The 14,564-nt window shown below is 41.2% G+C and overlaps 1 protein-coding gene across 3 annotated transcripts in view; it reads right to left on the bottom strand.

Annotated features, from left to right (window-relative positions):
• map3k3 (mitogen-activated protein kinase kinase kinase 3) overlaps window positions 1-14,564 on the bottom strand; it is a 172,678-nt gene that overhangs the window by 146,175 nt on the left and 11,939 nt on the right. For all 3 annotated transcript variants that reach the window (XM_059955770.1, XM_059955773.1, XM_059955771.1), the window contains one exon: window positions 1,830-1,901. In XM_059955770.1, the coding sequence (XP_059811753.1) occupies window positions 1,830-1,833 (4 nt within the window). In that variant the 5' untranslated portion in view covers window positions 1,834-1,901. The remainder of the gene's footprint in view (window positions 1-1,829; window positions 1,902-14,564) is intronic.

The following is a 14,564-nucleotide window of genomic DNA, read 5'->3' as shown; positions in this document are numbered from 1 at the left end:
AAATGTCATCAGAACAACCTTTCCGTCAGCATCTCAGTGACCCAAGAGCTGATCAAAGATGACATCGGTTAATAGAAATCTGCTTGCTTTTTTTTGTTAATTACAGGATCACTTATAGAGGTGGTGCAGTATTCAAAACATAATATTCAAAATTTCTTGGTCATTAAAAACCAAGTCAGCAGTAAAATAAAATTGCTTTACCTTTGGAAATATATCTGCCACCATTTACAATGGAGTAGTGAATGCTTTAAAGAAGGAAAGCAGCATAAAAGGTAAAGCAGTATATTTAATTACTAAATCTTACTGTGCCAACAAGAAACTTAGAGCATCAGTTAATGATCTATTCTGCATTGTCACCTCTGTGGCCCAGCTTTACCTGCTCAGAGCTTAATATCTGGGCAGGTATCTTTAAATAATGAATAAGTTTAATTCATAGTGTATTTTATTACTTTGGAATAGATTGCACATCCTGGAGCTTGACTTGATTTGCAGTGCACCATGTTTATTAATAATCTTGTGAAGCGCTCCCCTCAGAGGACCAGTTGTATTTATTCTTGCACACTAAATTAATTACTAAACGCCCACTCTCTTCAAAGTTTGTTTTATGCAAATGGCATTAACAACAATTAGTTATTAGAAATTAAAAATGTCATCCTTTATTTCGGCATTAGTGATGGGAAAGCTAGGTGAAGGCAACATGCAGTACCGTAGCTCAGAAAGGGTCAAAAGACAGGAGAACAGCACAAGCACAGCTAGTTTAACTGCTGCCTCAAAGCTTCAGGAGCCTGGGTACAATTCTGACCTTTTGAGCAGGCCATGCTGAGTTTGCACATTCCCCCAGTGACTGGATGGGTTTTCATTCACATCCCAAAAGTGAATAAGTTTATAGGTTAATTGGACAGTGCAAATTGTCTATGGTATGTAGGTAAGTAGCAAAATCTGCTGTTTGGTGGGGTAAGATAGATGGCAAGTGGGGAGAATAAAATGGGTTAGGGTAGAATTAGTATAAACACAGCTGCTCACTAGACTCACTGGACTGAAGGACCTGTTGTAATACTGTGTCCCTATGACTGACAAGTATGGAAGGCACTCAAACAGGCATGAAAGAAGCTCAAATAATTAACCCACCACAGCAAATCCCCACCAAGTAAACAGGGCAAAAGTTAGTGTTAACAGAGATGAGACGGAGACTGCAGATTCTGAAATCTGGAGCAAAGTCCAAAATACTGGAGGAACTCAGTAGGTCAGGCAGTGGCTATGAAGGGAAATAGACAGTCAAATTTCAGGTTGAGACTCTTCATCTGGACAGGTTAAAAGTTAGTCATTCCTTCAAATCTCTCAATCCGATCCTAGCCTTACATGTTGTCTATGTAGAGTTTGCACATGCTCCCCCGATCAAGTGTGCTTTTGCATTGGTTTCTACCATGTCCTTCAACATGGTTCTTCAAAAGACAAGCTAATAGCTGAATGGTCTTGTGTAAGTTACTCGTTAGTGTAACTAAGTAGCAAAGAGAATCTTAGAGGAATCGATGGCAATGTGAGAGAGAACAAGTTGCAGAACTTACAGGAAGAGCAGTTACATATACACTGGACAAATGGAGAATTGTGCAATCAGATCCATTAAGTTTTCAATTAAGGAATAGGATGGGAAGCAGGAATGGGAGAACCTTGTTTTGAAAAAACAAATTGCTTGGAGATTGCATCTCAAACGCAATGTAATTTGTTGGAAGCTTTCTCACAGACTAAACTAGTCTCCTACTATATGAAATACACATTTACTTATACCCCATCAAGAAGTTAGAATTGTATGAGGAAGAGAAGCCACTTACCCATGTTTGAAGTAGGCAGGTACTGTAAATTCAATTCACGTCTGTGTAGAACTTCTGCTCTTCAAAAGGCATCTATAAAAGCATACAATTAAGTCAGTAAACAAACAATCTTGCATTTAAAAAAATACTAACAGCAGGTTGTGTTTCAGTTGATTCATGGGTAACTAAGCAGTACAATTAATTTATTTTAACTTGATCTTCATTTTTCCAATTGTTAAATTTATGTACTTCTAGTGACAAGAAAAATATTTACAAAAAAACTAGCCTGTTACTAAAGAGGCAGTGATGAGAATACTAGTGAGGAGCAAAGAGGTGGACACAGCCTAATCCATCACAGATAAAACCCTCCCCACCATTGAGCACGTTTAGAAGGAGCACTGTTGCAGAAAAGGAATCAGAATCAGGTTTATTATCACTGGCATGTGATGTGAAATTTGTTAACTTAGCAGCAGCAACGGTTCAATGCAATACATAGTCTAGCAGAGAGAAAAAAAATAAAATGTAATAAATAAACAAGTAAATCAATTATATATACTCAATAGATTTTAAAAATGTACAAAAACAAATACTGTATATTAAAAAAGTGAGGTAGGAGAATCCATCATCAAGGACCCCCCCCCCCCCCCCCCCAGGCCATGATCTTATCCCACTGCTGCCATCAGGAAGAAGGCACCACAAGATTCAGGAACAGTTATTATCCCTCAACCATCAGACTCTTGAACCAGAGGAAATAACTTTACTCAGCTCAACACTAAATTGATTCCATAATCTATGGACTCTCTTTTAAGGACTCTACAACCCCTGTTCTCTATACTTATTGCTTATTTTCTTCATTGTTTTTGTATTCGCACAGTTTGTTGTCTTTTGCACGTTGGTTGTTTGTCCACCTTTGTCATATGTCTTTCATTGATTCTATTGTGTTTCTTTCTAGTTACTGTGAATACCCACAAGAAAATGAATCTTGGGGTTCTATATGGTGACATACAGATTCTTTGAACTTTGAACTAGAGGTCCTAAAGGCAGACAAGTCTGCTGGTCCCAATGGAAAAAAGGGTACTGAAAGAAATGGTGCAAGTTATGGCATTTGTGATAAACTACCAAAATTCTCTGGACTATGAGCTGATCCCGGCAGATTGGAAGACAGTGAATGCCATGCCATGCTTAAAAAGGATGTATGCAAAAGGTGGGCTAACATAGACGAGTTAGCTTAATGTTTGCTGTCAGGAAAATGCTTGGGGCTATGATTAAGTAAGAATTAGCGAATCATCTGGATAGAAGTGGATTGATCAGGCAGACACAGACCTGAAGCACAGGTACTGTTCGGCAAACATATTGGAGTTCCTTGATGATATTATAAATACAGTGGATAGAGGAGAAAAGGTGGATGTTGTATACTTGGATTTCCAGAAGGCATTCGATAACATGTGCATAAAGGAGTTATCCATAATCTAAGGATGCACGGAGCTGGGTGAAACGAATCAGCATGGATAGAGGATTGATTAATCAATAGCGAGCAGAGTTGGTATAAATAGGCGTTTCTCTGGTTGGCAGTCAGTGATGAATGGAGTGCCATAGGGGTCTGTGTTGGGCCCTCAACTGTTTACAATATTGATCAACAATTTGGAAGAGGGGACCGAGTATAGCATATCCAAGTTTGCTGATGACACTAAATTGAGATTGAGTCTGGAACTACTATACTCGCTGGAATTTAGAAGAATGAATGAGAGGGCATCTTATAGAGAAAGGAGGGAGGCAGCAGAAAGGAAATTATAGACCAGTTAGCCTGACCTCAGTGGTTGGGAAGATGTTGGAGTCAATTGTTAAGGATGAGGTGATGGAGTACTTTGTGACACAGAACAAGATAGGACAAACTCAGCATGGTTTCCTTAAGGGAAAATCTTTCCTGACGAACCTGTTGGAATTCTTTGAGGAGATTACAAGTAAGATAGATAAAGGGGATGTGGTGGGTGTTGTATATTTGGACTTTCAAAAGCCCTTTGACAAGGTGCCACACGAGGCTGCTTACCAAGTTAAGAGCCCATGGTATTACAGGAAAGTTACGAACATGGTTAGAGCATTGCCTCCTACCAATCAGCCAGTGAGTGGGAATAAAAGGATCCTTTTCTGGTTAGCTGCTGGTGACTAGCGGTGTTCTGCAGGGTTCAGTGTTGGGACAGCTTCTTTTTATGCTGTATCTAAATGATTTAGATGATGGAATAGATGGCTTTGTTGCCAAGTTTGCAGATGATGTGAAGATTGGTGAGGGACAGGTAGTGTTGAGAAAACTGGTAGGATCCAGAAAGACTTAGACAGATTCAGAGGAAGTGACAAATGAAATACAATGTTGGAAAATGCATAGTCATGCACTCTGGTAGTAGAAATAAATGTGCAGACTATTTTTTTTTTAAAACAGGGAGAAGATCCAAAAAAAAAACTAAGATGCAAAGGGACTTGGGAGTCCTTGTGCAGAACACCCTAAAGGTTAACTTGCAGGTTGAGTCAGTGGCGAGGAAGGCAAATGCAATGTTAGCATTCATTTCAAGAGATCTAGAAAACAAGAGCAGGGATGTGGTGCTGAGGCTTTATAAGGCACTGGTGAGGCCTCACCTCGAGTATCATGAACAGTTTTGGGCTCCTTATCTAAGAAAAGCTGCGCTGGCATTGGAGAGGGTTCAGAAGGATGATTCTGGGAATGAAAGGGTTATCATACGAAGAACATTTGATGGCTCTGGGTCTGTATTCGCTGGAATTTAGAAGGACGAAGGGTGATCTCATTGAAAGCTTTCGAATGTTGAAAGGCCTAGACAGTAGATGTGGAAAAGTTGTTTCCCATGATGGAGTTGTCTAGGACAAGAGGGCACAGCCTCAGGATAGAGGGGCATTCATTTAAAACAGAGATGTGGATAAATTTCTTTAGCCAGAGGGTGGTGAATTCATTCTTCCAAACTCCAATGAACATTGTGCTAATTAATCCCATCTCCCCTCATGTGTCAGTCTATCATTCACAGTAGAAACCCTAACTAACCCTAGTGCATGGAATCCTGTGCAGTTCTGGCCTTCTTTTGAAGAAGGATATTCTGGATAAGTAGGGAGTGCAACAAAGATTTATTAGTCTAGTTGGGGCTCATCAGCCATGGTTGGCAGCTCATCTAGGAGAAGAAGAACTCTGAATTCAAACCTTCACTGCCTTGCAGCTACACCCACTCATGGGGAAGGCTTCAGGAGTAAAACCCGAGAATAAATCCAGAGCTGGAGTCCCTAAGGCAGTCCTACATTGAGTTCAGATTCACCAGCTGTGTGAAGGGGGGAGCCTGCTACATGGGCAACAGCTTGCTCTCCAGATCATACTGTCCTGGCTTGCACATCATGAAGAGATCTGGGATGTAATATCCATGGTTAACCCCAACCAATTACTTTTACACACAGAACTGTACTTTGTGTTCTGTCTACATTCAATTGGCAGAGTATCAATTATATACATCCCTCAATGTGATTACCCTTATGCTCCAGAATTCAAACTGAATGGTCTCATTTATCGATCTGTCTCATATCCCTCATCCTTGTAACTGTTTTCTTAAATAATGTTGGTATAACTCCTCTCATTTTAAATCTCATCTATATCTGCTTAAGGCACTATAATCAGGAGTATTCATCCCACATGCCATTCTTGCCCATCTATAATCATTCTCGCATATAGATCTGTGCCATATATTCTTCATTTTTATTTCCTGATTCCTTGGATTAAAAAATGCACTATAAATAATTAAGCCCTGCCAGAAAATAGTGTTTCCTCTCCCATTTCTAGTTTCCTCTAAATGTTACCTTCCACATCTAGATTTTCCTCATCCTTCTGGCAGGCTAGTTTAAAAGTTCCCCAAAAGCAAGAGGAAACCTCCACTGAAGGGTATTGGCCCAAGTCTTGGAGTAATACAACTTGCTCTGTTTGTACAGGCCTCAAATCCTTCTTCGCCTGCACCATCTCTTTACCCAAGAGCTCATCTGGAATATTTTCCATTTTTTAACTCATTGGCATGTGCAATCTATGGTACTGTTACTCTTCAGATCCAACCTGCTAACTTCCACTCTCCAACTTCTTTGGAGGACAGTCTTATTTTGATCCAAATGAATTCTTTCTTGTGAATGTTGTCTGTATGATGCCATGTGCTTGTGATGCCGTGCATACGTGTACTTGTGCATACAACAATAAGCTTTACTCTTCTTTTCTACTTATCATTAGTACAGAGGGGAAGAAGCTATTCCTAAAACATTGGCAAGAGAAAAATCTACAGATGCTGGAAATCCAAACAACACACAAAATCTTGGAGGAACTTAGCGGGCCAGGCAGCATCTATGGAAGAGAGTATCGTGGATGTTTCGGGCAAAGACCCTTCATTTTTTCCATAGATGCTGCCTGGCCTGCTGAGTTCCTCCAGCATTTTATGCACGCTTCCTAAAACATTGAGTGTTTTTACAGGCTCCTTTACATCCTCCCTGATGGCAGCAATGAGATGAGGACATGTCCTGGGTGATGGCTGTTTTTAATGATGCCTTTTTGGAGGCATCACCTTTTGAAGAAGTCTTCAATGCTGGGTAAGCTAGCATCCATGATGGAGCTGAATGAGTTTTGCAACCCTCTGCAGCTTTTTCCAAATCTGTTCAGTGGCCACACCATACCACATGGCAATGCAACCATTTACAACACTCTCCACAGTACACCTGCAGAAATTTGCTGGAGTTTTTGGTGACATACCAAATCTCCTCAAATTCCTAACAAAACATAGCCATAGCAGTGCCTTCTTTGTAATTGCATCAATATGTTGTTTTGGTCACCTCTTCAAAAAATAAATCAGTCTTTTTGATTAATGTTTTCATTATAAATGCCTTTGGATCTCCTTTTATAGCCAGTTGTCAAATTAACTGATAAAATTCTTGCCAAGACATTTGAGATGTGAAATGCAAGGTGTTGCTCTCTTTCACTCAGTTTTTAAACATTTTCTTCAGTACTGTTAGAGACTCACACAGCCTCCAATTCTGATAAATTGTTCATACTAAAAACATTAATACACTTTCTTTTCCAACATACTAGGTTTACATTAAGGAACTGCACAACGATTCATCATGAATTATCGTGCAACATCAATTAATTTCAGCGAGCGACTTAGTTTAGATTCTGAGGGAACAGTATCCTTAAGCATTTATTGAAATGAATCCAATTTTTTTCATTCGAAATGGAAAAATCAGTGTTGGCTAATTATGCAGAGAGTTGCATTTAATAATGGAAATAACGGAACAAACTCACATGAAATTAATATAAATTACAAAATAAATAGTTGAAAAAGGAATAATGAGGTAGTGTTCATGGATCAGAAATCTGATGGCAGAGGAGAAGCTGTTCTAGAATTGCTGAGTGTGCTTTCTTCAAACTTCTTTATCATCTCCTTGATGGTAGTAGCAAGAAGAGGGCATATCCCAGAAGGTGAGGGTTTTTAAAATGATAGATGACGCCTTCTTGAGGACCTATCACTTGAAGATGTCTTCAATGATGGGGAAGGTTGTGCCCGTGATGGAACTGGTTAGTCTATGACCCTCTGCAGATTATCTGAGATGATGATGCACAGGAACTTAAGCCACTCGCCCTTTCCACGACCAATCCCTCAACGAGGAGTGGCGAATGTTCTCCGATTTCCCTTTCCTGAAGTCCACAATTGATCCCTTGATCTTGCTAGTGTTGAGTGAGAGCTTGTTGATATGACACCATTCAATCTCTCTCACTTCTGTAAGCCTCCTTATTGCTATCTGAAACTTCATCAACGGCAGTGTCATCTGCAAATTTATAGATTGCTTTTCAGCTGTGCTTAGCCATATAGTCATGAATGCAGAGAGAGTAGAACAGTAGGCTGAGCATGTATCCTTAAGGTAAGCCAATATTGATGACATTAACAAGTAGAAGATGTCAGTATGGACCAATCAATACTGACTGTGGTCCCCTGATTAGGAAGTTAAGGATCGAGTTGCAGAGGGTGTTATAAAAGGCCCAAGTTTAGAAGCTTGATGATTAATATTGAGAGGATGATGGTATTAAATACCGAGTTGTAATCATTAAACAGCAGCTTGAAATTGCATTTGCTGTAGATCTACAGTAGCAATAGGCAAATTGCAGCACGTCCAAGGTCCTTGCTCAGGTAGGAGTTATTCTAGCCATAAAGCCAGAACCATAAACATAACTACATACATTTTGAAGTTGTTGTATGTACATATAGGCCAGGAATGATGGTGCTAGATATTGTGTCTGCACATACAAGGAGGAAGTGGTAAGACCAATTTATTTAAATTAAGAAAACACTTGGCCAGGGTAGACTACCTGAATACAAGTGCACATTTGCAGTGGGAAGCATTCAAAAGGGAAAATAACTTTGGGTCAACCTGTTTCTATAACAGTGAGAGTTAGGAAAAAAATGTATACTGTATGTATATAAAACTAAAAACTGGGTAGGCCTGACAAGGGAAGCACTTACAAACAATCAAAGTAAATCCAAAAGGTGTTTTCTAGGTGTACCAAGGACAAAATAACTAGAGAAAGAGTAAGAATAATCACGGACAACAGAAGCAATCTGCGCATGGAGCAGGAAGTATAGGTCAGGTTCTAAAGGCACATTCATTTAGAACTTGACCTATATTTCTGGCTCAATGCACATAAACTTCAATGATATTCATAAAGGAAACAGACTTTGTGAAAACTCAGTAAGAGGGGATGAAATTTCTAGTGCAGGTCACCATTAAAAATAAGGATCAATGCTTTAGTGAGCTTAAAAGGTGGATAAATCCACAGGGCAGCATGAGATTTATCCAAGGCTACTGTGGGAGGCAAGGGAAGAAGCTGAGGTGGGTGTGGTAGGACAAACAGCCTGTTCCATGCTTTATAACCTCAAGGATTGTAACTTGTGATAGTTACTCTTCCCTATATGACATGCACAAAAGATAATTAACTAATCCCTTCTCAATGTGTAGCAACCAATCTAGAATAGCCTATTCTGAGCTATCTATTTGAAGAAGCAATATGAGAGATAACCATGGCACTTAGCCTAGAATCCTGTAAAATTTACCAACTTGAAAATGTGGAAAGTCTGATCCCTTTCAAAAGGAGGCATTTTTATGTCGTCCAAAATAATTAAGGGCAACAAAATACAAAGTAAATTATCAAAAAACATGCATCTCACAATCCTGAAACTCATTTTCTTGCGGGCATACTCAATAAATTCAATAATCATAATAGAATCAATGAAAGACCTCACCAACTTCATAGTGTAAAAAAAATAGCAAATACAAAAAGAAATAATAAGTATCAAGAATATGAGATGATGAGATGAAGAACCCTTGAAAGTGAGTCCATAGACTGTGGGAACATTTCAATGATGAGGCAAGTGAAGATGAGTGAAGTTATCCACTTTGTCAACTGTTCCTGAACCTGTGCTGCGAGTCCTAAATCTTCTGTACCTTCTTCCTGATAGCAGCAGTAAGAAAGCGCATGGCCTAGATGGTGGGGGTCTTTGATGAAGGTTGCTGCTTTTCTGCACACCATGTAGACGTGCTCAACAGTGGAGGGCTTTACCTGTGACGGACTGGGCTATATCCACTGCTTTTTGTGGGATTTTCTATTCAAGGCATAGGTGTTTCCATACCATGCTGTGATGCAACCAATCAATACACTCTTCACCACACATCTATTGAAGTTTGTCAAAGTTTTAGATGTCATACTGAATCTTCGCAAACTTCTAAGAAAATAAAGGCCCATCCTCACCAAATGAAATAATGTCACTGCTGTGCTTTCTTTCTAATTGCACTTGCTTGTTGGACTCAAGACAGATACTCTGTAATGATAACACCAAGGAACTGGAAGTTGCTAAACCTCTCCACTGCTGATCTCCCAATGAGGACCTCTGGTTTCCTCCTCCTGAAGTCAATAGTCAGCTTATTGATCTTGTTGACATTGAGTGAGAGGTTGTTGTTGTGACACCACTCAGCTAGATTTTCAATCTCCCTCCTATATGCCGATTCATCACCACCTTTGATTTGGCCTACAACAGTGGTGTCATCAGCAAATTTGAATATGGCATTGGAGCTGTGCTTAGCCTCACAGATGTAAGTGTAAAGCAACTAGAGCAGGGGATTAAGCACACAGCCTTGTGGTGCACCTGTGCTGATGGTGATTGTGGAAATGTTGTTGCCAATCTGAACTGACTGAGGTCTGCAAATAAGAAAATTAAGGATTCAGTTGCACAACAAAGCACAGAGACCAAGGTCTTGAAGCTTACTGATTAGTTTTGAGGCGATGATGGTATTGAATGCAGAGTTGTAGTTGATAAAGAGCATCCTAATGTATACATCTTCACTGTCCAGATGTTCTAGGGTTGAGTGAAGAGCCAATGAGATGGCATCTGCTGTGGACCTGTTGAGACAAATTGGAGTGGATCTAAGCTGCTCCTCAGGCAGGAGTTGTTATGTTTCATCACCAACTTCTCAAAACACTTCATCACTATCATAAGTGGAGGTCATTCAATTCCCCTATTTCTTCACCCTCTTTCATAGTGCAATCCAAAGTTAATTGCATGCTCTGCTTTCACCCGTAATCCAAGGAATTCAAATAAATGCTTTTACATTTTACAGTGAGGGTTTTGTAGTTGGTTCCTTATCTGATGTAGACACTCAATCTGTGGAAGAACTTACAGAACCTTAACCTACCCTAGTTGTTTCTTCAATTCCACATCCCGGACATACTTCGATGCCAACATCGAGGTTCTGACTGAATTTAGTCATATAGTAATTTAAGTTCCTTACTTGGTAATCCAGCCTGTGGCTGAAAGAAATCTACTATTATACATATAAATCATCAAAAACTCTTGCACGCTGTCCAATTTATAAAGATGTACAATATCCAAGAGCCAAGTTTCTGACTGTAGGCTTTCATTATTTACGCTGGTACTAGTAATCTATTTCAACCTAAGGCAATCACTCCATTCAGCTAGGACAGGCCAGTTCAGCTTGCTGCACCATAAGGTTTACTTGTCTCTGCACAGAACTGAGGCAGTGGCCTGCAACAGTCAAGCTTCTGAATCAGCTGCTGTGATGCCTGGCTACGGACTCATTTTTGTGAACTTCAGTTCTGAATGCTGTATGCTTATTTTGATTGTTTGCACCATTAGTTTTTTTTCCTCTTTGCGCATTAGGTGTTCAACAGTCTTGGTTAAATGGATTATTTTGGTTTCTTGTTTTGTGGCTGCTTTAAGGAAATTAATCTCAAGGTTGTATGAATTATACATACTTTAATAATAAATGTACTTTGAATTTTGATACACTGTTCTATACAACATGGCACACAAAGCTACAGATAGAAGAATATGATTCATCATCAGGACCAAAAATACTTAAAATAAAACTGGATATATATTTGTACATACTTAACTCATGGAACAGCATTGAAAATTTATATAATCCCTCCTTTTAATTAGGACCTTGTATGTGCAGAGGAGTTCCCAAGGTTGTCAAGCTGAGGAGTGGTAGTGGGGACAAGCTCCCACTACTTAAAAGTGCTCCTCAGCATGCGCCTCAAATAGCCTCTGACAACCAAGTCCAACTCCTGGCCTTCTCATTTGGCTGAGCCTCTAAGCTCGGAGGAACTGTTTCTACTGACAGGAGAAGGGGTGCAGGCGGGCCCTGGCGCCTTAAAACCAGTGCTTCGGGTAGATGGAGCTCGTCAGCTTGGGAAGGCAGTCCATCTAAGAGAGGGAAAACTCTGATTTCAAACGTCTGCTGCCTTGTAGCCATACCCATTCACAGGGAAGGCTTCAAGAGTAAACTCAGAGGACAAATCCGAAGCTGGAGTTCCTAAGGCAGTCTGACGTTGCCTTCAACCTCGTTCTGGCAACTCCTGTGATGACATCGGTGCCAAGCTGTATCGGCCCTTGCCCTTCCCTTGGACAACATCTGTGGCATGGAGAGGAGAGATTCGCTGCATGGGCAACTGCCCATGAACTATGCAACTATGAAAATGGACAAGGGAGAGCCAGTGGATGTAGTGTACCTGGACTTCCAGAAAGCTTTTGATAAAGTCCCACATAAGAGATTAGTGGACAAAATTAGGGCACATGGTATTGGGGGCAAAGTACTGATATGGATTGAAAATTGGCTGGCTGACAGGAAACAGAGTAGCGATTAACGGGTCCCTTTCGGAATGGCAGGCTGTGACCAGTAGGGTACTGCAAGGTTCAATGCTGGGACCGCAGCAGTTTACAATATACATTAATGATTTAGATGAAGGGATTAAAAGTAACGTTAGCAAATTTGCTGATGACACAAAGCTGGGTGGCAGTGTGAAATGTCAGGAGGAAGTTATGAGAATGCAGGGTGACTTGGACAGGTTGGGTGAGTGGGCAAATGTATGGCAGATGCAGTTTAGTGTGGATAAATGTGAGGTCATCCACTTTGGTGGCAAGAACAGGAAGGCAGATAACTATCTAAATGGAGTCAAGTTAGGAAAAGGGGAAGTACAACTAGATCTAGGTGTTCTTGTACATCAGTCAATGAAAGCAAGCATGCAGGTACAGCAGGCGGTGAAGAAAGCTAATGGCATGTTGGCTTTTATAACAAGAGGAATTGAGTATAGGAGTAAAGAGGTCCTTCTGCAGCTATACAGGGCCCAGGTGAGACCCCACCTGGAGTATTGTGTGCAGTTTTGGTCTCCAAATTTGAGGAAGGACATTCTTGCTATTGAGGGAGTGCAGCGTAGGTTCACAAGGTTAATTCCCGGAATGGTGGGACTGTCATATGTTGAAAGATTGGAGCGACTGGGCTTGTATACACTGGAATTTAGAAGAATGAGAGGGGATCTGATTGAAACATAAAAGATTATTAAGGGATTGGACACACTGGAGGCAGGAAGCATGTTCCCGCTGATAGGGGAGTCCAGAACTAGAGGCCACAGTTTAAGAATAAGGGGTAGGCCATTTAGGACAGAGATGCGGAAAAACTTTTTCACCCAGAGAGTGGTGGATATGTGGAATGCTCTGCCCCAGAAGGCAGTGGAGGCCAAGTCTCTGGATGCATTCAAGAGAGAGTTAGATAGAGCTCTTATAGATAGCGGGGTTAAGGGATATGGGGAGAGGGTAGGAACGCGGTACTGATTGGTATGATCAGCCATGATCACAGTGAATGGCGGTGCTGGCTAGAAGGGTCGAATGGCCTACTCCTGCACCTACTGTCTATTGTCTGCTGGTCTTCCATAAAACCTTGCCCAGGCCTGCACCCTGGAAACCTTCCAGGCACAGATCCATGGTCTCACAACACTAATGGACGTCACCATGTGCAGTGGAAGCTTTGTGCCTCCTCCAAGTCAAGCTACAAATGTCTGTCACTGTGACATGTACAGATGCACCATCATATCACCATTTTCAACTGCTGACTGTTTCAAGTTATCATCAGATTTCTCTCTCATCAAAAGTATACCCACCCTCCAATGACAATTCCAAAACATGATAATGAAAACTAGTGATAAGACTCAACAGATGACCTTGAAGATCATTAAGGTTCCATGACCTTTCATCAGTTTACTATACATTCCCAAACCAAAAGTCGTGGATGAACCAGGAGGTACATCATCTGCTGAAGGATAGATCTGTGGTATTCAAGTCAGGCAACCCAGGTTTGTATCAGAAAACCAGGTATGATTTGCGGAGGGCAATTTCAAGGGCAAAGAGGCTATTTCGAATGAGGTTGGAGGTGACATCGGATGTGCAACAACTCTGGCAGGGTTAACATGACATTACTTCCTGCAAAGCGAAACCTAATAGCATGAATGGCAGTGATGCTTCACTACCAGATGAACTCAATGCCTTATATTCTCCCTTTCAAAGTGGGCATAGAACTACAGCTGTGAAGATCCCTGCTGCATCTGATGACCCTGTGATCTCCGTCTCAGAGGCTGATGTTAGGCTGACTTTAAAGAAGGTGAACCTTCTGCAAGGCGGAAGGTCCTGATGGAGTACCGGGTAAGGCTCTGAAAACTTGTGCCAACCAACTAGCGGGAGTATTCAAAGACATTTTCAACCTCTCACTGCTACTGGCAGAAGTTCCCACTTGCTTCAAAAAGAAACCAATTATACCAGTGCCTAAGAAGAATAATGTGTGCTCCCTTAATGACTATCGCCCAGTAGCACTCACATCGACAGTGATGAAATGCTTTGAGAGGTTGGTCATGACTAGACTGAACTCCTGCCTCAGCAAGGACCTGGACCCATTGCAATTTGCCTACCACCACAATAGGTCAACGGCAGATGCAATCTCAATGGCTCTCCACACGGCTTTAGACCACCTGGACAACACAAACACCTACGTCAGGATGCTGTTCATCGACTATAGCTCAGCATTCAATACCATCATTCCTACAATCCCGATTGAGAAGTTGCAGAACCTGGGCTTCTGTATCTCCTTCTGCAATTGGATCCTCGACTTCCCAACTAAAAGACCAAAGTCTGTGCGGATTGGTGATAATACCTCCTCCTCATTGACAATCAACACTGGTGCACCTCAGGTGTGTGCTTAGCCTGCTGCTCTACTCTCGCTATTGTTACGAAGGATGAACAGCTCTGATGGGCAGAAGGGTGCAGGGTTGCCCAAGTTCCCCACCCCCCCCCCCCCCCGGGAGAATTATAAACTGTTACTACGCTGCTAATGAGAGAGAAA

This window comes from Hypanus sabinus, chromosome X1 (assembly GCF_030144855.1).
Source record: "Hypanus sabinus isolate sHypSab1 chromosome X1, sHypSab1.hap1, whole genome shotgun sequence".
NCBI classification, from domain to species: Eukaryota; Metazoa; Chordata; class Chondrichthyes; order Myliobatiformes; family Dasyatidae; genus Hypanus; species Hypanus sabinus.
The sequence above is the reverse complement of the archived record's forward strand: the minus strand, read 5'-3'. Positions and strand labels throughout refer to the sequence as shown.